Raw genomic sequence first — 24,253 nt, forward strand, 5'->3', positions numbered from 1 at the left:
TGTTCACATGCAAATCATGGGTTATGATTGCTAGTCAAATATCTGAAGACAATCCTAATCTCCAGAACCAACTTTCATAGATTTGGTGGAATTGGAACCAAGGCCATGTAGTGGATTGTACATACACTATGGTACCTTTTCTATAGACTATGTGCTTTATAGTACCCTGCTTTTTAAAGTTAGTGAGCATACGGTGTGGAAGTGTGCTTACTAGACTGCATACTGAAGGAACAAATTATATTTGGACGTTGAAAAGCTACCCCTCCTTTTTTAAAACAGGTAGTTCTGTGTATCTCTGCTGTCTTAGAAATTGCTTTGTAGACCAGGCTGGCCTCAAACTCACAGAGCTATGCCTGCCTTTGCAGAGTTGAGTTTAAAGGCGTGTAGCACTGTGGCTGACTTCAAGTTACTATTCCTATTTTTCATTTAGTTACTGCACTGGGGATGCAGCTCAATGGTAGAGTGCCAGTCTGACACATATGAAGCCCTGGGATCTAGCCTCAACAAAAACACTACGCACACACACACACACACACACACACACACACACACACACACACACACACACAGTTATAAAAAATAAGTGTAGGTTATTATAGTGAAAGAAAGTAAAAGTAAAATAGTAAAAGAAAAAAGCTAGAAAAACCAAGTGTGGGAATGGAAAGGAGAAAAGGTGATGACAAGCAGGGTAGGATTGCTATAATCCAGGCATTTCGAGGCTGAAAAGGAGGTCTAGGATTTCAGGATTAATTTAGGTTACATAGTAAGTCAGCCTGCAGATGGGGTTACATGAGATGTGTTTACATGCCTTAAACAAACAAAGAAAAAGAAAAACCTTCTATGTTTCACATTCCCAGGAGGAACACTGGAGAAAGCTCTCTGTTGGGGACCAGCCTCAACAAAAATATCACTTGCCAGGGTAGGTGCATGGGGATTTAGAAAAATTAGTAAAGAATACGGAGATGCATGAAAAATAATACAACAGAAAAGATAGGATAGTATCGGAAGGGAATTCATTTAATTTCCAATTGCTTAAAATACCCCTGGTCCCAAAAGTTAGGAGTAAGATAAAAAATTGCATTAACATGATACAAGGAAATGAAAAAATGAACAGACCAGTTAAAGATTGCAGGCTACAGTCACAGTTAAACATTCTGTTGCTAGAACAAAACCAGTCACACTCACACCTTAGACCAAAATCTTCTGTAGGCAAACCACTCCCTGGGTGGAATCCAATGATATCTTCTTTAAGGAACTGGAACCTTAGTTGGATCCATAGACTTTTCTTTGAGGTAGAAACATATCTACTTTTCTATACTGGAAATACAAGGTCTGGCTATTAGCCACACCTGTTGACAAAAACCTTGAGAGAGCAGAATTCTCTGGTCTGAATCTTAGTGGGATCTGTGTTTAAGGTAGAAACACAATAACCTTGAAGAAATAGAGTTAAGTCCCAACTCTCTGACCTTTAGTCAAGGTCAATAGGCTCATATTTTTGGCCATCCACAGCTGTCTGTGCCTTTGCATATTTTCCCAGCCAGTGCTCTTGCTCTCCTTGTGAACTATCATTTTTATGATAAAATATTCCAATCCCCCCAAAGTTTACAACATTTGAGTGTTAAAATGGGCCCATTTTATAATAAGAAATTAACCATTTTAAAATTATTTATTTAAATTTTTATTATTTTTCCTGTGTATGTGTGTGTGGTGTACATGTGAGTGTATGGAATACAAATGGTATACATGTGAGTGTGTGGTGCACATGTGGTATACGTATGAGTGTGTGGTGCACATGTGGTATATGTAACGGCGTAAATGAATGCAGACAGATTGTAACAATATATATATTTTTCTGAACTTAAAGCAGTTGCCCACTGAAAGCCTGAATAAGTGTCAATGGTGTGATGAACATATTTTAATTTTCCAAATTCTGCAAAGTGGAACACATCCATCTGCCAGGTTTCATTCCTTTGGGTGCCCTTTGGATTAGCCCCTGCAGGCAGTGGCGTTTGGTTATAGAAAGAGCAAGTAGGGCATTTCTTTACAATCTCCTTAGCTTGTTGCCATGTAATTGAAAACTCTTTCTTCAAACCTTTGCTATTAACATGATGTTTTTTATGAAATTCAGAGGCTTGTAGCACACTACCAATCAATAATTGATCAATTTCTGCATTACCTTGTGCTAGAGGACCTGGTAGACCCGTATGGGATCGGGTGTGTGTTATGTACATAGGGCAAAGCCTGTTCCTGATCAAATCTTGAACCTGGAGAAACAATGAGGTTAGTTCTGTATCATCAGGTATAAATTCAGCAGTTTCAATATGTAAAATAACTCTTTCTGCGTATTGTGAATCTGTAACTATATTAATAGGTTCTTTAAAATCCCTTAGCACCATAATAATGACATATAATTCATGCCTTCTGGACAGAATTATAAGGAATCCAAGTCTTCTGATTTGTAACCTGCCTTCCCTGATTTATTGGCATCAGTATAGAATGTACGGGCTTCAGTTATTGGAGCATCTCAGATGATTCGAGGAAGAATCCAAGAAGTTCTCTTTATGAAGTTAAGCCTCTTGCTTTTTGGATAGTTGTTATTAATGTCTCCCAAAAAATTAGCACAAGCTTTTTGCCATGGTTCATTATCTTCCCATAATTTCTTTAGTTCATCAGCAGTGAAAGGCACTATAATTTCTGCTGGGTCTATGCCTGCTAGTTGACGAAGTCTCAGCTTGCCTTTTATAATTAACTCAGAGACTTTTTCCACATAAGTTTTCAGTTTCTTACTTGGTTTATGTGGTAAAAAGATCCATTCCAAAATAATATCATCTCTCTGCATTAAAATTCCTGTAGGAGAAATTTTTGATGGTAGTATGACAAGAATACAATCGAGCTCTGGATTCACCCTGTCCATACGTGCCTGTTGTAATTTTTCCTCAATCATTGTCAGTTCCTTTTCTGCTTCAGCTGTTAATTCTTTGGGACTGTTTAAATCTTTATCACCATCCAAGGTTTTGTTCAAATGAATTATTAGATCAGGTGTTATTCCAATAGCTGGTCGTAGACTGGAAATGTCTCCTAACAGTCTTTGAAAGTCATTAAGAGTCCATAGGCGATCTCTCCGAATTTGTGCCTTTTGTGTCTTGATTTTTTGCAAACCTATTTTATAACCTAAATAATTAACAGAATCTCCCTTCTGAATCTTTTCAGGAGCGATTTGCAACCCCCATTTAGGTAAAAGTATCTTTATTTCTTCAGTCTGTTCAAGGTTCATGTTTGAATCGGATAACAAAATGTCGTCCATGTAATGGTATACTATAGATTTGGGAAATTTCTTGTGTATTATTTGCAATAGTTGGTTCACAAAATATTGGCACAGGGAGGGGCTATTTAACATGCCCTGGGGGAGGACAGCCCAGTGGTACCTCCTCGAAGGTTGAGAATCGTTATAAGTAGGCACTGTTAAGGCAAATTTTTCTCTATCTTCTTTTTGCAAAGGTATAGTGAAAAAACAACCCTTAAATCAATAACTATGAGAGGCCATCCTTTTGGTAATAAAGAGGGCAAAGGAATTCCAGATTGCAGAGGGCCCATAGGTTGAATAACCTTGTTGATGGCCCTGAGATCTGTCACCATTCTCCATTTACCTGATTTTTTCTTAACCACAAATACAGGAGAATTCCAAGGGCTGGTAGATTCTTCTATATGTCCAGCATCTAATTGTTCTTGTACCAGCTGTTCTAAAGCCTGTAAGTTTTCCTCAGCTAAAGGCCATTGCTTTTTCCATATTGGTTTCTCCGCCAACCATTTTAGAGACAAGGCTGTTGGTATCTCTGAAGGGACATAAATTGCTTGTTCTTGTACAGCCCGAATGGCTGGTTTTCTCCGTTTGTAATATCTTTTAATATTATTCTCAGAAATATAGGTTCTAGAAGTAGCAGGAATGTTAATTTGGGTATTCCATTGTTGTAATAGGTCACGACCCCATAAATTCATTGCGATATTGGCTACATATGGCCTTAATTTTCCTATTTGTTCCTCTGGCCCTATACATTCAACCCATCTCGTGCTCTGCCTTACTCGAGATAGGTTCCAATTCCCAGGAGCTGAACATTTACATTCTGAAGAGGCCAATATGGATGCCAAGATTCTTGGGTAATGATACTTACATCAGCACCTGTGTCCAGCAGGCCAGTAATAAAAATGCCATTTACACACACTCTCAGTTTAGGTCTTTGATCATTTATAGAAGTTTGCCAAAACACACGTAACTTATCTTTCTGATCATTATTGCTTGTAACAGTAGGCATGGTGCTTCCTAATTGTCCTGACGAGGCACGTTCTCTGCAGAAACTGGAAATGACTGAACCATGTTTGCCATGGGGGCCTGTGAGGCCCCCCCCCCTCACGTTTCCCGACTGTATCAGGTTGCCTTGTCTATCTCTTGTAGACCTGCATTCATTCGTTCAATGTCTGCCTTTTCCACATCTTCTACATAAACCTGAAGGCTGAGTGCTCCTAGTTCTGTTATTTCTAGAAGATGCATTGTTATTATTATTTCTGAACGATGCATTATTATTATTATTATTTCTGAAAATCCGTTGTCTACAATTCCTTTTCATATGACCCATTTTGCCACAATTAAAACATTTGGTATTCTGGTGTCTCCTTTTACCATTGGAAATTGCTTCTTCTACCCATGCTTCAGTGCCATAATCAAATGTATCAACATTGAGTGTATGCAAGACCCATTCTTCCAAAGGCGCTGATCTGAGCCTTAAAGGCCCCAAAATCCTTTTACATTCCACATTTGCATTTTCATAAGCCAAAGACTTAATCATTATACGTCTTGCTTCTGGGTCAGATATCCCTATTTGTACAGCCTTAGTTAGTCTTTGTAAAAAATCATTAAAGGGTTCTCTCTGACCCTGTTTAACTCTGACAAATGATTCTATTCTCTGTCCTGTGTCTTGTACCCTGTCCCAAGCCCTTAAGGCTGCTGTTGTACACATGGAGAGTGTGTTTTCATCCAAATTAGCTTGTTCCTGAGGGTCGGAAAAGAGCCCTTCACCTAGAATTTTATCTAGGGAAATGTCAATTCCCTTAGCTTTTTCCTGCTGTTCTAAAAGTCTAGCCTTTTGCCTGAATAAGCATTTCCATTTCAATTGCAGTCCACTCTCAAGTACCGCAGAGCTCAGCTGGAGCCAGTCCGAGGGAGTTGCTCTGCTTGTTGTGGCCCAAGATCTTAACATCTCTTTAACAAAAGAGGCTTGCATCCCAAAAGTCATGACAGCCTGTTTAATTTCCTTGAGGTCATTCATACGGACAGGCTCCCATGTATCCTCCTTGATAACCCTAGGGTTTCTGGAATCAATCACCTTCTCTGTTGTTATTACTGGAAAGGCAGGTAGAGCTGTAAGTAGAGCTTTGTGGAAATTGTCCTGGAGAGATTTACCCACAGATGTAGTTAAAATTTGCCTTTCTACCCTTTGCTCTTCTTCATCAAAATTTAGAAATTCCTCAATCTTTTCAATTCGATTCACCATTGCCTTCTGCAATGTCTGAATCTCCTGTCCAGAATTATGTTCCAAAGCCTTCAATGAGGATTCTAAAGTATGAAGTTTGTCCATTAGAGATAACATCTCATCTTTGGACATAATTTTTGTGGCATAAACCGTGCCTTCTTGTATTGACAATCTTTCCGCCAATCTGTCATAAGCTTTAGGCAAAATCCGATTGTCACATTCAGCAGTTTTGATTCTCTCAGTTAATATTTCAGTTCCTACAGAAAGGGACTGAAGCTTATGATCCAAATCAGCTGTTCCCTCTTCCATAGTAATGAATTTCTCCTTAATATCAGCCACTAATGTTTCAGTTCCTACAGAAAAGGACTGAAGCTTACGATCCAAATCAGCTGTTCCCTCTTCCATAGTAATGAATTTCTCCTTAACATCAGCCTGGAGAACTTCAAACTGATTCTTGAGAAGACTGTTGTCATTCTCAATTGTTATTAAGCATTCAATCTCTGCCTTAAGAATCCTGGATTCGTCTCGTAAAGACTTTATCATATTTCTATTATCAAACCATTTAGTGTCAATGAAAAGTACAAATCCCAGAAGGATCTATAGATGTGGGGTGATAGACACCTCTTGTAAAATCTCCCACATGGTACAATTAAAAAACTGTTAAATTCTTGAATAGTGACGTGTTTAGACATTTTATTTATAAAAGAAAAAATTTTTACCTGCAATGATCGGTTCCTGCCAGTGGTGTTCTCTGTGTTTTTGGAGCCTGTCCTGGAACTAGGTCTTGTAGACCAGGCTGGCCTCAAACTCACAGAGATCTGCCTGTCTCTGCCTCCCGAGTGCTGGGATTAAAGGCGTGTACCACCACTGCCTGGCCGGCCTTGAACTCACAGAGATCTGTGAGTTCCGCCTGCCTCTGCTTCCCAAGTGCTGGGATGAAAGGCGTGTGCCACCCCCCCCCCCCCCCCCCCCCCGGGCCATGTCACTTTGTATCAGACCAAATCTGCCGCTGTGGCGGCTTTTGTTGCAAAACTGCAGGTACTTGAGTTTCTGCTAATTCAGGCAGTGGGGTTCCGCTGCAAACTTAGCCAAGGCAGGCAGGGGGGGGGGTAATTGCTCTGGCAAGCAGGCGGGGCACAATGGGCCTGTGTGGCCGAGTGTGTCTCGGACTCGGCACTGGGGCCCGAGTCACGAACTAAAAACCAGCACCCGGGAGCGTGCTGTGTTAGCTAGCGGGCTACGTGCTTGAGTCAGGGGCAAAATAGCCCAACATTGGACGCCAAAATGTAACGGAGTAAATGAATGCAGACAGATTGTAACAATATATATATATATATATATATATATATATATATATATATATATATATATATAGCTTTAATGTAGAAATAGACTTACAGAACCACCGTTCCTGCGGAGACCAGGAAAGCAGAAGCAGCAGCTGGGAGCACGCTCGCCAAATTTATAGGCAAATATTAGCCCGAGGTGAACACGCCCCCTTCGGGGCGGGACTTATCCCTACAGGTATACATATGAGTGTGTGGTGCACATGTGGTATACATGTGAGTGTGTGGTGCACATGTGGTATACATGTGAGTGTGTGGTGCACATGTGTTATACATGTGAGTGTGTGGTGCACATGTGGTATACATGTGAGTGTGTGGTGCACATGTGTTATACATGTGAGTGTGTGGTGCACATGTGGTATACATGTGAGTGTGTGGTGCACATGTGTTATACATGTGAGTGTGTGGTGCACATGTGTTATACATGTGAGTGTGTGGTGCACATGTGGTATACATGTGAGTGTGTGGTGCACATGTGTTATACATGTGAGTGTGTGGTGCACATGTGGTATACATGTGAGTGTGTGGTGCACATGTGGTATACATGTGAGTGTGTGGTGCACATGTGGTATACATGTGAGTGTGTGGTGCACATGTGGTATACATGTGAGTGTGTGGTGCACATGTGGTATACATGTGAGTGTGTGGTGCACATGTGGTATACATGTGAGTGTGTGGTGCACATGTGGTATACATGTGAGTGTGTGGTGCACATGTGGTATACATGTGAGTGTGTGGTGCACATGTGGTATACATGTGAGTGTGTGGTGCACATGTGGTATACATGTGAGTGTGTGGTGCACATGTGGTATACATGTGAGTGTGTGGTGCACATGTGGTATACATGTGAGTGTGTGGTGCACATGTGGTATACATTGAGTGTGTGGTGCACATGTGGTATACATGTGAGTGTGTGGTGCACATGTGGTATACATGTGAGTGTGTGGTGCACATGTGGTATACATGTGAGTGTGTGGTGCACATGTGGTATACATGTGAGTGTGTGGTGCACATGTGGTATACATGTGAGTGTGTGGTGCACATGTGGTATACATGTGAGTGTGTGGTGCACATGTGGTATACATGTGAGTGTGTGGTGCACATGTGGTATACATGTGAGTGTGTGGTGCACATGTGGTATACATGTGAGTGTGTGGTGCACATGTGGTATACATGTGAGTGTGTGGTGCACATGTGGTATACATGTGAGTGTGTGGTGCACATGTGGTATACATGTGAGTGTGTGGTGCACATGTGGTATACATGTGAGTGTGTGGTGCACATGTGGTATACATGTGAGTGTGTGGTGCACATGTGGTATACATTGAGTGTGTGGTGCACATGTGGTATACATTGAGTGTGTGGTGCACATGTGGTATACATGTGAGTGTGTGGTGCACATGTGGTATACATGTGAGTGTGTGGTGCACATGTGGTATACATGTGAGTGTGTGGTGCACATGTGGTATACATGTGAGTGTGTGGTGCACATGTGGTATACATGTGAGTGTGTGGTGCACATGTGGTATACATGTGAGTGTGTGGTGCACATGTGGTATACATGTGAGTGTGTGGTGCACATGTGGTATACATGTGAGTGTGTGGTGCACATGTGGTATACATGTGAGTGTGTGGTGCACATGTGAGGGTGTAAGGTATCCTTGTGAGTGGTGCACATGTGAGTGTGTGTGGTGAACATTTGATGGTGTATGGTATGCATGTGAGTGTGTGTGGTGCACATTTGAGGGTGTATGGTATACATGTGAGTGTGTATGATACACAAGTGTGTAGAGTTTCGAGGCCAGTCTGGTCTATGGAGGGAGTTCCAGGACAGACAGAGCTGTTACACAGAAATACCTTGTCTCAGAAAACAATCAATCGATACAAAAAGGTTATTCTTCCTTCATGCTCCACTTTATTCCTTGAGGCAGGGTCTCTCAGTTGACCCTAACACACACAGATAAAGGTTAGTCTAGCATTTCAGCTTGCTGTAGAGTCATTAGGTTCCTCCTCGCAAGGGCTGGAATTGCAAGTGAGTCACCATGCCTGCCTAGCTTTTGTAAGTTCTGATGATCCGAATTTTGATCCACACTTCTGTAAGGCAAGCACTTTTACCATAGCCATCTCTGCAGCCCTGTTTTGTTTATTAAAAGTAAGACAATTTACTAATATTTTTCAAATATATATGAAGATACCTAAATATAATATATATACGCATATGTACACCTATTAATTTACATACCATATGCATATTGCATATGGTATGTAAATTGAGATAAGTGGGATTATAAAGAGAAATAATCAGATCAACCAGCACTAAAGGTTTGAGAAACAACTTAGTTAATTCTTAAAAGCAAGCAGACAAAAACAGAAAAGAGAATCTAGGTATTTGAAAGACTTGTTCTCTAGGCTTGGGCTACTGGGTGCTCAGGGATTATTCTTGAAAAACAGAGATTCTTTCTATGAAGACATGCACATTTATAAAATAAAACCAAAAACAAAAGCAACAGAAACTTCTCATTTGGGGTTAATAATACATTTTTTAACAATTTTTGACATTTATGATTACAGACATTTATATTACAGCTTTGAACTCCCTGTGCAGCCAAGGATTACTTTGAGCTCTCAATCCTCCAAAAATAATGACACCAACCTCTATATCTGCAGATGAAGAAACATGTGCTTGTGGCTGGAGAGGAGGCTCAGCATTTAACAGCATTGACTGCTCTTGTAGAGGACCAATATTTGGTTCCTAGTACCCAACAGCTCACAGTTGCCTATATATAACTCCAGTTCCAGGGAATCTGATGCTTTTGTCTGTCCATTCTGGGCAACACGCACGCACACATGCACGCAAACACTCACATAAAAATACCTTTAAAAAAAGAAACATGGGTGGTTAAGAGCACTGCCCGCTCTTCCAGAGGACCCAGTTTCAATTCCCACCACCCACATATAGCTCACAACTCTCTAACTCTAGTTCAGGCCCACATACAGATAAACCAGCAGGTAAAAGAGGAAGTAATACACGTGAATAAAAATAAATTAAAAAAAGAAACATAGTAACTCATGTGCCAAGGAAACATCTTAGAAAACAGGCAGTCTTTAAAGTGTATCTGAAACCGGCAATGGTGCTGATCTCCTTTCTCTTCCACCACCAGCCTTTCTCCTACTGGAAGGCTGGGGATAGCTATAGGTGCTATCAGAAAATTAGATGGTGTACACCTATTATCCCAGCATTCAGGAGGATTGCCAGAAGTTTGAAGCCCACCTGATAGTCAGTATTAGACCAGCCAGGGATACATACATGAACCTGTCTCACCCCCAGATTCCCTCCCCCAAATAAGTTAGATTCATTAGGTCATATTTTCCATTTCAAACCATCCATTTTTTTTTTGCCTTTTATTTTGAACATCACAGGAGAAAAGAGGAAAATGAACAACTCTCATGCTCCGGAGGAAGCCAAGAGATCCCGAGTGTCGGGGGATATTCCTGTGGAATTGATCAATGAGGTCATGTCTACCATCACAGACCCTGCAGTGATGCTTGGACCAGAGGTCAGCAGGGGGAACCCGGCAGGCAGCTGAGAAGGCCTTTCTGGTCTCCCTGCCACATCAGCTGTCAGAGATGTAGGTGGAATGCTGAGGACACACTGGGGGAGGGCAGGAATGGCCAACCAAGATGTGGTCCCCCTTGACAAATATCAATTACAGGGCCACAAACCACAGTTTCGAGTAGTTGGAAACCTTTCCATCTTGATGAGTTTCAAACCTCCATGAGTAGTGCACAAAGCCTGTGATAAAATCCTTGTAGTTCACCAGGAGGTTCAGCAGTGTTCACATGCCATTTCCCTGCGTTTGCTTCCTCTTTCCTCCCCTCTGGACCTTTTAGAATCATTTCAGAGTTCCAAACAGATGAAATAATAGCTCACACCCTATGCATTCTCCTGTGTCTCATATGAAGGCAATTCTCTTGTATTATCCCACAAGTTAGCACTCAGGAAATTTAGCTTTGTTACAAGGGTCTCTGTTTTAGGGTTGGCAGACTGTAGCCTGCCAGTCAGATTTGCTATTTAACTTGTGGGTTGAAATAATTTTCCTTCCTCAGTTGCCAGCTAGCTAGAAGTAAAGGTGTACACGATCAGGCTAGGCTTGTAACTGTTCTAATGGACTGTATTATCTGTATACCACTACACATAGCAGAAAATTAAACAATTGAGGCTTGGAATGTATGTCTTCCAAAATAAAATGTTCATCACTAGACTTCTCACTGAAAAATTTGCCGACCTGTTGGCCTAATATGCAACCTATATCCAATGATCGATTATCTTACCAAATTATGCCATTCAAAACATGTATTGCTATTGTTGGAGGCTCAGTTAGGAACTGAGCATAGAATTTAGTTTTCATTTCTTCATCTCTTTAGTGTGTATTTTTTTTTTTGACAGATGTCATGTAGTAGGCTGATCTTGGACTCATTATAGAGCCAGGCTGAATGACCTTGAACCACCACATAATGTTCTGGGGATCAAATCCAGGGCTTCCTGAATGCTGGGCAAGCACCTTACCTCTGAGCTGCGTCCCATCTCTTTAGTCTGTTTTAACTGAAGCAGTTCTCCCTGGCCTTTCCCCTTCTTTTGCAATGCTGCCTTTATTGTGGAGTCTTGTTGGCTAGTTTTGCATAATTTCTCTGTTTGGATCTCTGTAATAGTTTAGGTCAATCCAGAGAAAACGTTTTTGTTGAAAGTACTGCTGACATCTTATTGTAAGACAGCCAGGAACAGGGAGGCTCAAGACATTTCCAGGAAATGAAGACATGGCCAGAGTTTATAAGCAACTTCTGTTTCTTCGGTGTGGCTCTGCTGGATTAAGTCATTAAGTTTCATACTGATCTGTTTCTGTGGTTCTTTATCAATGCCAAGGATAATTCAGAGAACTGGGGGTTGCAACAGAAGTTGTGCGAACCTAAAGCTGAGCTCCTGCTTTAGGGTTTTTGTAACTTCTCACATGAGCAGAGCTTGGTCTACTCAGATTTAAAGTGGGGAGGCAATCAACCATCTCGCAATCTGTTGCTGCAGTTAGTAGTGTACCAGCATGCCCAAGAAAGTGGCTACGTTTTCAGATGTCTTTGCAAACTAGTTGTTAATTATTTTGGTAACTTGTACCACAGTGATACCTGGTAACCTAGACAGCCAGCTGGAGCCCTCAAAGCTAGTGCTGCGCTGAGGACTTTTCTTCCAACCAGAGCTATTTGTCAAAAATCTCCTTGCCCAGCATGGGGTGGATTAAAGCATGAGGTGCTGGCACTTGGTCATACAGCCTGCTGTGAGTTAAGTCAGGATCAATAGATACTTCTGGAAAGAAAACTGCCATTCAAAAAGAGCTGTTAAGATGATAAAATATGACTACTGCTTTATGGTTTATTACAAGATTTTGGAACGTGTTACCTTAATGGACTTTAATTTTTCATTATTATTGCTACTGTTATTATGTTGTGTGAAGGAGTCATTCACATGCATGGAGGTACAGGACAACTTTTAGGGGTCAGTTATCTCCTTCAGTTGTGGATTCAGAGCATCAAACTGAGGTCATCAGGCTTGTGGAGTGATGAGCCATCTCACCAGTCCTCTTTTTAAAAATTTACATTTATTTATTTAATGTTTCTGTGCACATGTGAGAACACTTTACCATGGCATGAGTATGCAGGTTAGAGGCCCTGGGGAGAACTTTACCATGGCATGCGTGTGCAGGTCAGAGGCCCTGGGGAGAACTTTACCATGGCATGAGTGTGCAGGTCAGAGGCCCTGGGGAGAACTTTACCATGGCATTGAGTGAGTGTGCAGGTCAGAGGCCCTGGGGAGAACTTTACCATGGCAATGAGTGAGTGTGCAGGTCAGAGGCCCTGGGGAGAACTTTACCATGGCAATGAGTGAGTGTGCAGGTCAGAGGCCCTGGGGAGAACTTTACCATGGCAATGAGTGAGTGTGCAGGTCAGAGGCCCTGGGGAGAACTTTACCATGCAATGAGTGAGTGTGCAGGTCAGAGGCCCTGGGGAGAACTGCTTGTCTCCTTTACCATGGCAATGAGTGAGTGTGCAGGTCAGAGGCCCTGGGGAGAACTTTACCATGGCAATGAGTGAGTGTGCAGGTCAGAGGCCCTGGGGAGAACTTTACCATGGCAATGAGTGAGTGTGCAGGTCAGAGGCCCTGGGGAGAACTTTACCATGCAATGAGTGAGTGTGCAGGTCAGAGGCCCTGGGGAGAACTGCTTGTCTCCTTTACCATGGCATGAGTGTGCAGGTCAGAGGCCCTGGGAAGAACCGCTTGTCTCCTTCCATCACATGGGTCATGTGGGAACACTCCACCATGGCATGACTATGCAGGTTAGAGGCCCCGGGGAAGAACTGCTTGTCTCCTTCCATCATTCTTGCCATTCTTCATTGTCAGCTTGACTATATCTGGAATGAACTACAACCAGGAAATGGAGAGCACACCTGTGAGAAATTTTCTGTTGGGTTTACAGTGGGTAAACTTATTTCTATTCTAGACTTTTAAGGTAGGAAGAAACACCTCTGATATGGATCTTTAGATAGGAGGACAGCATGCCTTTGATTTGGATATTGAGGTGGGAAGGCACACCTTTAATCTGGGCTTCACTTTCTGCTGGAAGCCTGGATAAGGACATGGAAGAAGGAAGGTTTGCTCTTTGCCCATTTGCCCTCACTGTGTTAAAACATCTGTTCCTTCCATGGAGCCTACTTCTTCAGGATTCCAGTATATACAGAGGACCAGCTGAGACACCCAGCCTGGTAGTACTGAGGAACTACTAGATTCTTGGACTTTCTGTTCACAGCTGGTCATTGTTGGAGTAGTTGGACTGTAGCTTGTAAGTCATTCCAATAATTTCATACATACATACATACATAGATACATACATACACACTCATTCCATAGACTTTGTGACTCTAGAGAACCCTGACAGATACAGATTTTGGTACCAGAAGTGCTTATAGAAGAACAAGTATAATGATGAATCTTTTAACTGTCTGGGATAAACTGTTCACTTCTCTACCACTTTCGGTTACTGTAGTCTCTCCAAACACTCCCTCTCCTGGGAGCTCAGAGAGTACCAAAAGCCCATGGTGTGAACTGTATTACAAATTTACAGGGGTAAATACATTTGATTATCTTGAGTCACCAGCTGTGAATGGCACTAGATTTGATGATCCTGTATTTTAAATTTTGACATTTTGGGGAAAAATAATGAAAATGATGCTGTTGGTTGGTTGCTTTTAGTATTTCTGTATAAACTGATAAAAGATAGGAGTGAGCTCTGTGATAAAATTAAGTTATTTCAAAATATGGTGAAGGACAATAAAGAACTTAGTATAAAGTCGACCAGCTCCAGATGTTAATAAACAGTGTAAAGGTTTCTAAGTGTGCCCTAGAAAAAAATCTTCTTTCCAGCAGCCACAGAGCTCGAGTTACAGAAAAATCAAACTGAAGCCTTCATTATAAGGTCGGCTGAATTATAGGAAAAATTCAAGCCCCAGCTTCAGAGGATGTCAGCAGTTCAAGTCAGGGCATCAATTGGTAAAGATTGGACCCTATAACATGGCTTGGGGATGTGTGGAGGACCCTACTGAAGCTGAGAACTTTGAACCTTCAGATTCGCAAGGATTTTATCTTACTTGACCTCTCCCCTCTAAGTGTCTTAGTTAGGGTTTCTATTGCTGCGGTGAAACACCATATCAAAAAAAAAAAAAACAAGTTGGAGAGGGAAGGGTTTATTTGGCTTATACTTCAGTATTGCTGTTTATTACTGAAGGAAGTCAGGGCAGGAGCTCAAACAGGAAAGGATCCTGGAGGCAGGAGCAGATGCAGACCCAATAGAGGGGAGCTGCTTAGTGGCTTGTTTCCCATGACTTGCTCAACCTGTTTTCTTATCTATCCTAGAACCACCAACTCAGAGATGGCACCACCTACAATGAGCAGTTCCCTCTCACACTGATCACTAAATGAGAAAATGCCCTTCAGATGGATCTCAAGGAGGCATTTCCTCAACTGAGGCTCTTTCCTCTCTGATGACTCTAGCTTGTGTCAAGTTGACACACAAAGCCAGCCAGTACACTTTGAAATACTGCTCCTTTCACCTTTCACTGAGTTTAATCCTTAATTGTCCACTAAACCAGCAATGACTCTCTCTGAAGACAATGCCAGCAAGACAATACTGATGTCCCTCAGGACCCACCAAATCTAGTTACATCTAGATTTACAAACAAACTCAAGGCCAAAGCAGTTTTCTAGAGGGGATATAGAAAGTGTATTAGGAATGTATTACACTGTAGTGCCAGCCACTAGTTCTTACCTCTACATCAGACCAAAAAGGTGATCCTGTCTCTTTGAATCCTCAGACTGAATGCCCTGACCTCCTGTCTCCTATGTTTTTTTAAAAAAGATTTGTTTTATTTTATTTTTTTAAAGAAAAGAATGCATACTATCTGTTTTCATTTTACATACCAGTCCCAGTTCCCACTCCTTCCCCTCCTCCCATTCTTTCCACCTACACCCCACCTCCTATCCACTCCTCAGAGAGGATAAGGTACATTGCTTTGGGGAAGGTCCAAGGCCCTCCCTACTATATCCAGGCTGAGCAAGGTATCCATCCAAAGAGAATAGGTTCCCAAAAAGCCAGTACAAGCAGCGGGGTTAAATCCTGGTGCCACTGCCAGTAGTAATGGGGTGGGGGGAGCGGATCCAAGGCTAGGAGCCACAAGGTGGGTGAGAGACAGAGACCTGTCCTACGAGGTGCAGCTGCAGGTGAGAGACAGATGGATAGGCACACCATGCAGAGTGAGGTTGGATATTTATTTAGTGGGTTATGGGGGGAAATGGGGGAAGTGAAGAAGGGAGAAGAGGAGAGAGAGAAAAAAATAGAAAGAGAGAGAGAGAGAGAGAGAGGAGGGGGAAGGGGAGAAGGGAGAAAGACAGAAGCTGCCTTTTCAGGAGAGAGATGGAAAGGAAGGGAGCTCAGGCTAGAAGCAGAAGGAAGATCTGCTTGCCTCAGCTGATGGGGGGTGGAATGGGCAGGGCTTGTCTCTGAAAGGGACAGGACAGACATTATTACATCAGTGGCCCCCCACAGTCTGCCCCAGCCATACAACTGTCACACACATTTAGGGTATCAAGTTTGGTCCTATGCTGGTTCCTTTCCTGTCCAATTGGAGCTGGTGAGCTCCCATTAGCTCAGGTAAACTGTTTCAGTGCTTGTACCCATCATGGTCTTGACCTCTTTGCTCATATTCACTCCTCCCACTCTTCAAATGAGAGCTCAGCCCAGTGCTCCACTGTGGGTCTTTGCCTCTGTTTCCATTAGTTGCTGGATTAAGGTTCTATGGCGATATTTAAGATATTCATCAATCTGACTACAGGGCAAGGCCACTTTGGGCACCTTCTCTATTGCTTAGGGTCTTAGCTGGCATCGTCCTTGTGGATTCCTGGGAATTTCTCTAGTGCCAGGTTTCTTGATAGCCCCATAATGGCTCCCTCAATCAAAATATCTCTTTCCTTGCTCTAATCTCTGTCCTTCTTCCATCTTGCCTATCCAGTTCCCTCAAGTTCTCCTCCTCCCACCCCCTCCTTCTACCTTATATTCTTATCTTTGCCCTGGCAAGTCATTCCTGTCTCAACCTCCCTATTGCTGTGATTAAAGGCATGTGATTCCAAGGGCTGGGATCAAAGGTGTGAGCTCTATTTCTCTTTTAGATTGATTCAATCTCGTGTAGCACAGGGTGGCCTTGAATTCACAGAAATATATCTGCCTGTTTCTTCAAATTCCTAGGATTAAAAATGTGTGCCACCACTACCTGGCCTTCATGGCTAAGTAATGTGACTGTCTCTGCAGTGTGATCTTCAGGCAAGCTTTATTTGTTAAAGCACAAAATATCACCACACTGCACTAAGAGCTTAATGAGTTTGCCAGTACATTCAAGCAGAAGTCTAGGGAATATTTGTGGGAGTGGATTTTAAAGGTATGGGCTAATGGTGGAAGGGACATAAAACTAGATCATGTTGAGTTTATTGATATGGGCCCTCTGAGTAGAGACTCTGAGCTTAATATGAAAGCTTGAACAGTTAAAAAAAGGTGTCAAAAGTTTGAATGGTTGGCTGAAGCATTTATCAAAAGATGACTGTGGTAGTTTGAAGTAATTGACCCCTATAATCTCATAGGGAGTGGTACTATTAGGAGGTGTAGCTTTGTTGGTGTGGGCATACCTTTGTTGGAGGAAGTATGTCACTGAGGGGGGCAGACTTTGAGGTTTTCTATGCTCAGAATACCGCTTTGTTGAGAGTTCTCTGTTTAGGTCTGCACTCCATTTTTTTTATTGGATTATTTGTTCTTTTAATGATCAGTTTCTTGAGTTCTTTGTATATTTTGGAGATTAGATCTCTATCTGATGTGGGGTCTGTGAAGATATTTTCCTGTTGTCTGAGGTTTCTGTCCTGCCCGGTTCCCGCAGTTGTTAAGTCCCAAAGAAATTACATAGAAGTCTACATTAATCATAAACTGGTTGGCCCATTAGCTCAGGCTTGTTATTAACTCTTATAACTTAGATTAGCCCATTATTCTTATCTGTGTTAGCCACATGGCTCAGTACCTTTTTCAGCGGCACAGTCACATCTTTCTTCTTCTGTGTCTTGACAGGACTGTGTCCTCTTCCCAGAATTCTCCTGTTCTCCTTGACCCTCCTCTACTTCCTGTGTAGTTGTCCCACCTATACTTCCTGTCTGGCTGCTGGCCAATCAGCATTTATTTAAACATAATTGACAGAATACAGACAAATGGTGATTTTCCCATTCTGTAGGCTGTTGTTTGTTTGTTTGTTTGTTTGTTTGTCTGTTTTTTGGTTTTTCAAGACAGGGTTTCTCTGTGGTTTTGGAGCCTGTCCCGGAACTAGCTCTTGTAGACCAGGCTGGCCTCGAACTCCCAGAGATCCGCCTGCCTCTGCCTCCCGAGTGCTGAGATTAAAGGTGTGCGCCACCACCACCCAGCTAGGTTGTTGTTTTGTCTTGTTGACCATGTCCCTTGCTTTTCAAAAGCTTTTCAGTTTCAGGAGGTCTCATTTATTAATCGTTTCTCTCAGTGTCTGTGCTGCTGGGGTTATATTTAGGAAGTGGTTCCCTGTGCCATTGTGTTCAAGTGTACTTCCCACTTTCTCTTCTATAAGGTTCAGTGTGGCTGGCTTTATGTTGAGGTCTTGGATCCATTTGGACTTGAGTTTTGTGCATGGTGATAGATATGAATCTATTTTCATTCTTCTACATGTTGAAATTCAGTTATGCCAGCACCACTTGTTAAATGTGCTTTCTTTTTTTCATTTGATATTTTTAGCTTCTTTGTCAAAATTCAGGTGTTCAAAGGAGTGTGGATTAATATCCAGGTCTTCTGTTTGGTTCCATTGGTCCTCCTGTCTGTTTTTATGCGAACACCAGGCTGTTTTGAGTACTGTATCTCTGTAATAGAGTTTGAAGTCAGGGATTGTGATGCCTTTAGACTTTCTTTTATTGCCCAGGATTGTTTTGGCTATCCTGGATTTTTTGCTTTTCCATATGAAGTTGATTATTGTTCATTCGAGGTCTTTGAAGAATTTTGCTGAGATTTTGATGGGCATTACATTGAATCTGTAGATTGCTTTTGGTAAGATTGCCATTTTTATTATGTTAATGCTATCTACCCAAGAACATGGATGATCTTTCAACTTTCTGATGTCTTCTTCAATTTCTTCAAAGATTTTAAAGTTCTTGTCATACACATCTTCCACTTGTTTGGTTAGAGTTACTCTGAGATATTTTATGCTATTTGTGACTATTGTGAATGGTGATGTTTTTCTGATTTCATTCTTATCATCTGTTTACAGGAGCGCTACTGATTTTTTTTTAAGTTAATCTTGTATCCTGCTAAAATGCTGAAAGTGTTTATGTGTTGTAGATGTTCCTTGGTAGATTTTTTGGGGTCATTTATGTGAACTATCATCATCAGCAAATAGTGAGAGTTTGTCTTCTTCCCTTCTGATTTGTATCCTCTTGATCTCCTTTTGTTGTCTTAATTCTCTAGCTAGGACCTCAGAAATTATATTGAATAGATATGGAGAGAGTGGACAACCTTGTCTTGTTCTTGATTTCAGCTGGATTGCTGGAGTTTCTCTCCATTTAGCTTGATGTTGGCTGTTGGCTTGCTGTATATTGCTTTGATTATGTTTAGGCATGTTTATTGTATCTCTGCTCTCTCCAAGACCTTTATCATGAAGGGATGTTATATTTCGTTGAAAGCTTTTTCGGCGTCTAATGAGATGATCATGTGGTTTTTATTTTTCAGTTTATTTATATGGTGGATTACCTTGACAAATTTTTGTATGTTGAACCGTCCTGCATCTGTGGGATGAAGCTGACTTGATAATGGTGGATGAAGGCGCTGATGTGTTCTTGGATTCGATTTGCCAGTATTTTATTTAGTATTTTTGCATCAGTGTTCATGAGTAAGCTTGGTCTGTAATTCTGTTTCTTAGCAATATCTTTCTGTGGTTTGGGTATCAAGGTAATTTTAGCCTTATAAAGAGTTTGGCAAGGTTCCTTCTGTTTCTATTGTGTGGAATAATTTGAGGTGTATTGGCATTAGTTCTTCTTTGAAAGTCTTGTAGAATTCTGAGCTGAAACCATCTGGTTCTGGGCTTTTTTTGGTTGGGAGACTTTTGATGACTGTTTCTATTTCTTCAGCAGTTATAGGTCGGTTTAATTTGTTGATCTAGTCTTGACTTAATTTGGCAAGTGATATTTATCCAGAAAGTTGTCCATTGTCTTTAAGTTTTCCAAATTGTGGAGTACAGGCTTTTGAAATATGACCCAGTGATTCTCTGTATTTCCTCTGTGTCTATTGTTTTTTTTAAATATTTATTTATTTATTATGTATACAATATTCTGTTGGCGTGTATGCCTGAAGGCCAGAAGAGGGCACCAGACCTCATTACAGATGGTTGTGAACCACCACGTAGTTGCTGGGAATTGAACTCAGGACCTTTGGAAGAGCAGGCAATGCTCTTAACCGCTGAGCCATCTCTCCAGCCCCCCCCTCTGTGTCTATTGTTATGTCCCCCTTTTCATTTCTGATTTTGTTAATTTTGATATTCTCTCTTTTCCTTTTGGTTAGTTTGGATAAAGGTTTGTTTATTTTGTTGATTTTTTTTGAAGAACCAACTCTTTGTCTCATTGATTCTTTGTATTTTTTTTTGTTTCTATTTTGTTGATTTTAGCTCTCAATTTGATTATTTCGTGCCATCTAATTCTCTTGGGTGAGTTTGCTTCTTTTTTTTCCCTAAAGTTTTCAAATGTTCTGTTAATTCACTAGTATGGGATTTTTCCAGCTTCTTTATGTAGGCATTTTGTGCTATGACCTTTCCTTTTTACTCTGCTTTCCTTGTGTCCCATAAATTTGGTTATGTTGTGTGGTCATTTTCATTGAATTTTAGGAAGTCTTTAATTTCTTTCTATATTTTTTCCTTGACCCATTGATGATTCAGGTGTGCATTGTTTAATTTCCATGTGTTTGTGGGCTTTCTTCAGTTAGTATTGCTGTTAAATTCTAGTTTTAAACCATGGTGATCTGGCAAGATACATGCTGTTATTCCAATTAATTTTATATTAGTTGAGGTTTGCTTTGTTACCGAGTATGTGGTCAGTTTTTGAGAAGGTTCTATGATGTGCTGAGAAGAAGGTATATTCTTTTCCTTTTAAATGGAATATTCTATAGATGTCTATTAAATCCATTTGAGTTATAACATCAGTTAGTTCTCTTATTTCTCTCTTTTTTGTCTGACTGACCTGTCCAGTGGTGAAAGTGGAGTGTTGAAGTCTCCTACTATTAGTGTGTGGGGTTTAATATATGATTTAGGTTTTAGAAGTGTTTATTTTACATATGAGGGTACCCTTATATTTGGGGCATAGTTGTTCAGCATTGAGATTTCCTCTTGATGGATTTTTCTTGTGCCTAATATGAAATGCCTTTAAAAAAATTTTTTTGATTGATTTTAGTTTAAGTCTCTTGTTATTTATTAGGATAGCTACACCAGCTTGTTTCTTAGGTCCATTTAATTGAAATATTTTTTCTTAACCCTTTACTCTAAGGCAATGTCTGTCTTTGAGGTTGAGGTGTGTTTCTTGTATGCAGAAAAAGGAGGGATTCTGTTTTTGTATCCAGTCTGTTAGTCTGTGTCTTTATAGGTGACTTGAGTCTGTTTATATGAAGGGATATTAATAACCAGTGATTGCTGTCTCCTGTTAATTTAGTTTTCATTGTTGGTGATGTTAATTTGTGTGTTTTTCCTTTTTGGGGGGGAATTTTCTGCTGTGAGACCATTTATTGTCTGTGTTTTTGTTGATGTAACCAACTTCCTTGGGTTGGAGTTTTCCTCCTAGTATTTTGTGTAGGGCTGGGTTTGTGGCTAGGTATTGATAAAATCTGGTTTTGTCATGAAATATCTTGTTTTGTTCTTCTTTGGTGAATGAAAGATTTGCTGGGTGTAATAGTCTGGGCTGGCATCCATGGTCTCTTAATGTCTGCATAACGCCTTACCATGACCTTCTGGTTTTCATTGTCTCCAATGAGAAATCAGGTGTAATTCTGATAGGTCTGCCTTTATATGATACTTGGCCTTTTTTCTTTGCAGCTCTTAATATTCTTTCTTTATTCTATATGTTTTGTGTTTTGATTATTATGTGGCAAGGGGACTTTTTTCTTTTTTTTATTGATCCAGTCTGTTTGGTGTTCTGTATGCTTCTTGTATCTTCATGTGCATATCTTTATTTAGGTTGGGAAAGTTTTCTTCTATGATTTTCTTAAATGTATTTTCTGTGCTTTTGAGTTGAACTTCTCCTCCTTCTATACCTATTATTCTTAGGTTTGATCTTTCCATGGTGTCCCATATTTCCTGGATATTTTGGGTTAAGCTTTTGTTATATTTAATGTTTTCTTTGGTTGATGAGTCTATTTCCTCTATTGTATCTTCAGCGTTTGTCCATGTCTTGTATCCTGCTGTTTATGGTTGCGTTTGTGGTTCCTGATTGTTTTCTCATGATTTCTGTTTCTATAATTACCTCGGCTTGTGTTTTCTTTATCGTCTCTATTTCAGTTTCTAAGTCTTGAATAGTTTCTTCCATATGTTTGATTTCTTTTTCTTGGTTTTCTTTAAGGGATTTGCTGATGTCTTTTAATATTTTGTTTGTCTTTTACTCCATTTCTTTGAGGGAATTTTTCATTTCTTCTTTAAGAGTTTCAAACATTCTCCTGAAGTTATTTTTTAGGTCATTTTCTTCTGCTTCATCTATATTTGGTTGTTCAAGTCTTGCTTTTGTAGGACCTCCAGGTTTTCCTGGTGTCGTGTTGCTCTTTGTGGTGTTGCATGTGTTCTTACCTTGTCTACCCATCTTTTTCTCTAATTGGTGTGGTTGGGGCTGTCTGTTTTTCTAGTGATTAATCTAGGTTCCAGTTAATCCAAGGCTTAGGTGGTTGTTGTTCCTCATGGTACAATCTGTGGCATGGTTCTAGTTACTTCATTATTCACACCGTGTTCCTGGAGGTCTCTCAGCTCTCCTGGGGTTTGCTGCACTCTGGTGGCGTTTGGTATCTTAAGCCTGCTCTGGCCTAGGTTATTGACTCAGATCTGTTTCTGTAAATGGCCCTTCTCTGGATTTGCTCCTGCAGAGGTCCCTGGCTTGGGGTTGGTCCTGCAAAGGTCTCTGGCTCTGATCTACTCCTTTGGAGGTTCTAACTTGGATGTGCTCAGACCAGCAAAGGACCTGGTTCTGACTTACTCCCTCAGAGGTCCCAGACACTCACCTAGACCCACAGGGGTCCTTGCTCAGGTCTACTCCCTGGAAGGTCCCAGATTCATGCCTGAACACACAGCTGTCTCTGGCTCTGGCCCACATGCTCAGCAATTTCTCCTCTCTACCTTCTTCTGTGGAGTTTGTTGTCTCTGGTATTCTCTGGCCCAGTCCTGCCTCCACAAATGTCCCTGGTCTGAATCTGTTCCCTCTCCAGTGGAGCTTGCTGTTTCAGGCCCACTCCAGCCTAGGTCACTGGCCCAGTCCTGCTTCTGCAAATGACCCTGGGTTGGATCTGCTCCTGCTCCCATGGAGTTCACTGTCCCAGGCCCACTTTGGCCTAGGTCCCTGGCTTAGTCCTGTTCTTTTGGAGTTTGCTTTCTCAGACATTCTCTGGCCTTGGTTCCTGGCTCAGCCTTGCTCCTGTGGAGTTCACACTCCCTCAGGCCTGCTCTGGTCCAGGTCGCTGTCTCAATCCTACTCCTGTGGAATTTGTTGCTTCAGGGCTGCTCTCGTCACCCTTTTTCTTTTGCCAGACCTTAGGGTTGCTTATGGTGCTTCTCAATGGGACTCGTTAAATGCAATGGGTTTAGCTAGGTCCGGGTAGAAATGCATTGTCCCAGATAAGATGATTGTAGTTATTATAATGGGCAACATAGCCAAAGCAATGTCCATAATACCTAACCTGTAATGGTCAGCATAGGAAAGGTGAATTTTACAGTGCTATGACTCATATGGACCATTGGTACTGACATGTCAATCATGGTGTTTACAGGCATGAAATAGATAAAAAGCCTAAAACATTTTTTTGTTTAATCTGTATAAGCAGAAAAATTCTCAAACAAATGAAAGAAAGGCTACATTGGATAGTGACAAAAGGTAATCTTGGTCAGTGAATCAATTTTCAGACTTGAGCCAGTTTTCAGACCTAGAACCCCTTGAATGAAGAGATGGCCAGATTCACATTGAGGAAGGAACTTGGTAAAATACCAAGTTTTTACTGTTAGCTTTTCTCCACTTCTTCCCCAGAGGGATCTATGGCCTTGTACAAGAGTACACTGGGGAGAGGAATTAATCAGACTTTTTTGGGGACTATTGGATACTGGTTCTGAATTGAAGCCGATCCTGGGAGATCCCAAGCAACATTATGGCCATTCAGTTAAAGTAGGAGTTTATGGATGTCAGGTGATCAATGGAAATTTGGCACAAATCTGAGTCACAGCACATCCAGTGGGTCTCTGAACCATTAGTTATTTCCCCAGTTCCAGAATGTTTAATTTTGGTAGATATACTTAGAAATTGGCAGAATTCTCACATTGGTTCCCTGACCTGTGGAGGAGGGCTGTTATGGTTGGAGAGGCTAAATGGAGGCCTTTAGAGTTGCCTCTGCCAGGTACATAGTGAATCAAAAACAGAAATTAGTGCTACCATCAAGGTGCAGGGGTGCTGGTTCCCACTACGGCTCCCTTTAACTCTATCCGGCCAGTGCAGAAGACTGATGGATCGTG

General features: G+C 41.3%; 1 protein-coding gene across 1 annotated transcript in view; it reads left to right on the plus strand.

Annotated features, from left to right (window-relative positions):
• The window catches only part of Kat2b (lysine acetyltransferase 2B), a 123,042-nt gene that overhangs the window by 77,707 nt on the left and 21,082 nt on the right, over positions 1-24,253 (plus strand). The window contains exon 9 of the mRNA XM_075980981.1: positions 10,292-10,428. Coding sequence (XP_075837096.1) covers positions 10,292-10,428 — 137 coding nt within the window. The remainder of the gene's footprint in view (positions 1-10,291; positions 10,429-24,253) is intronic.

Source organism: Microtus pennsylvanicus, chromosome 7, assembly GCF_037038515.1.
Source record: "Microtus pennsylvanicus isolate mMicPen1 chromosome 7, mMicPen1.hap1, whole genome shotgun sequence".
Lineage (NCBI taxonomy): Eukaryota > Metazoa > Chordata > Mammalia > Rodentia > Cricetidae > Microtus > Microtus pennsylvanicus.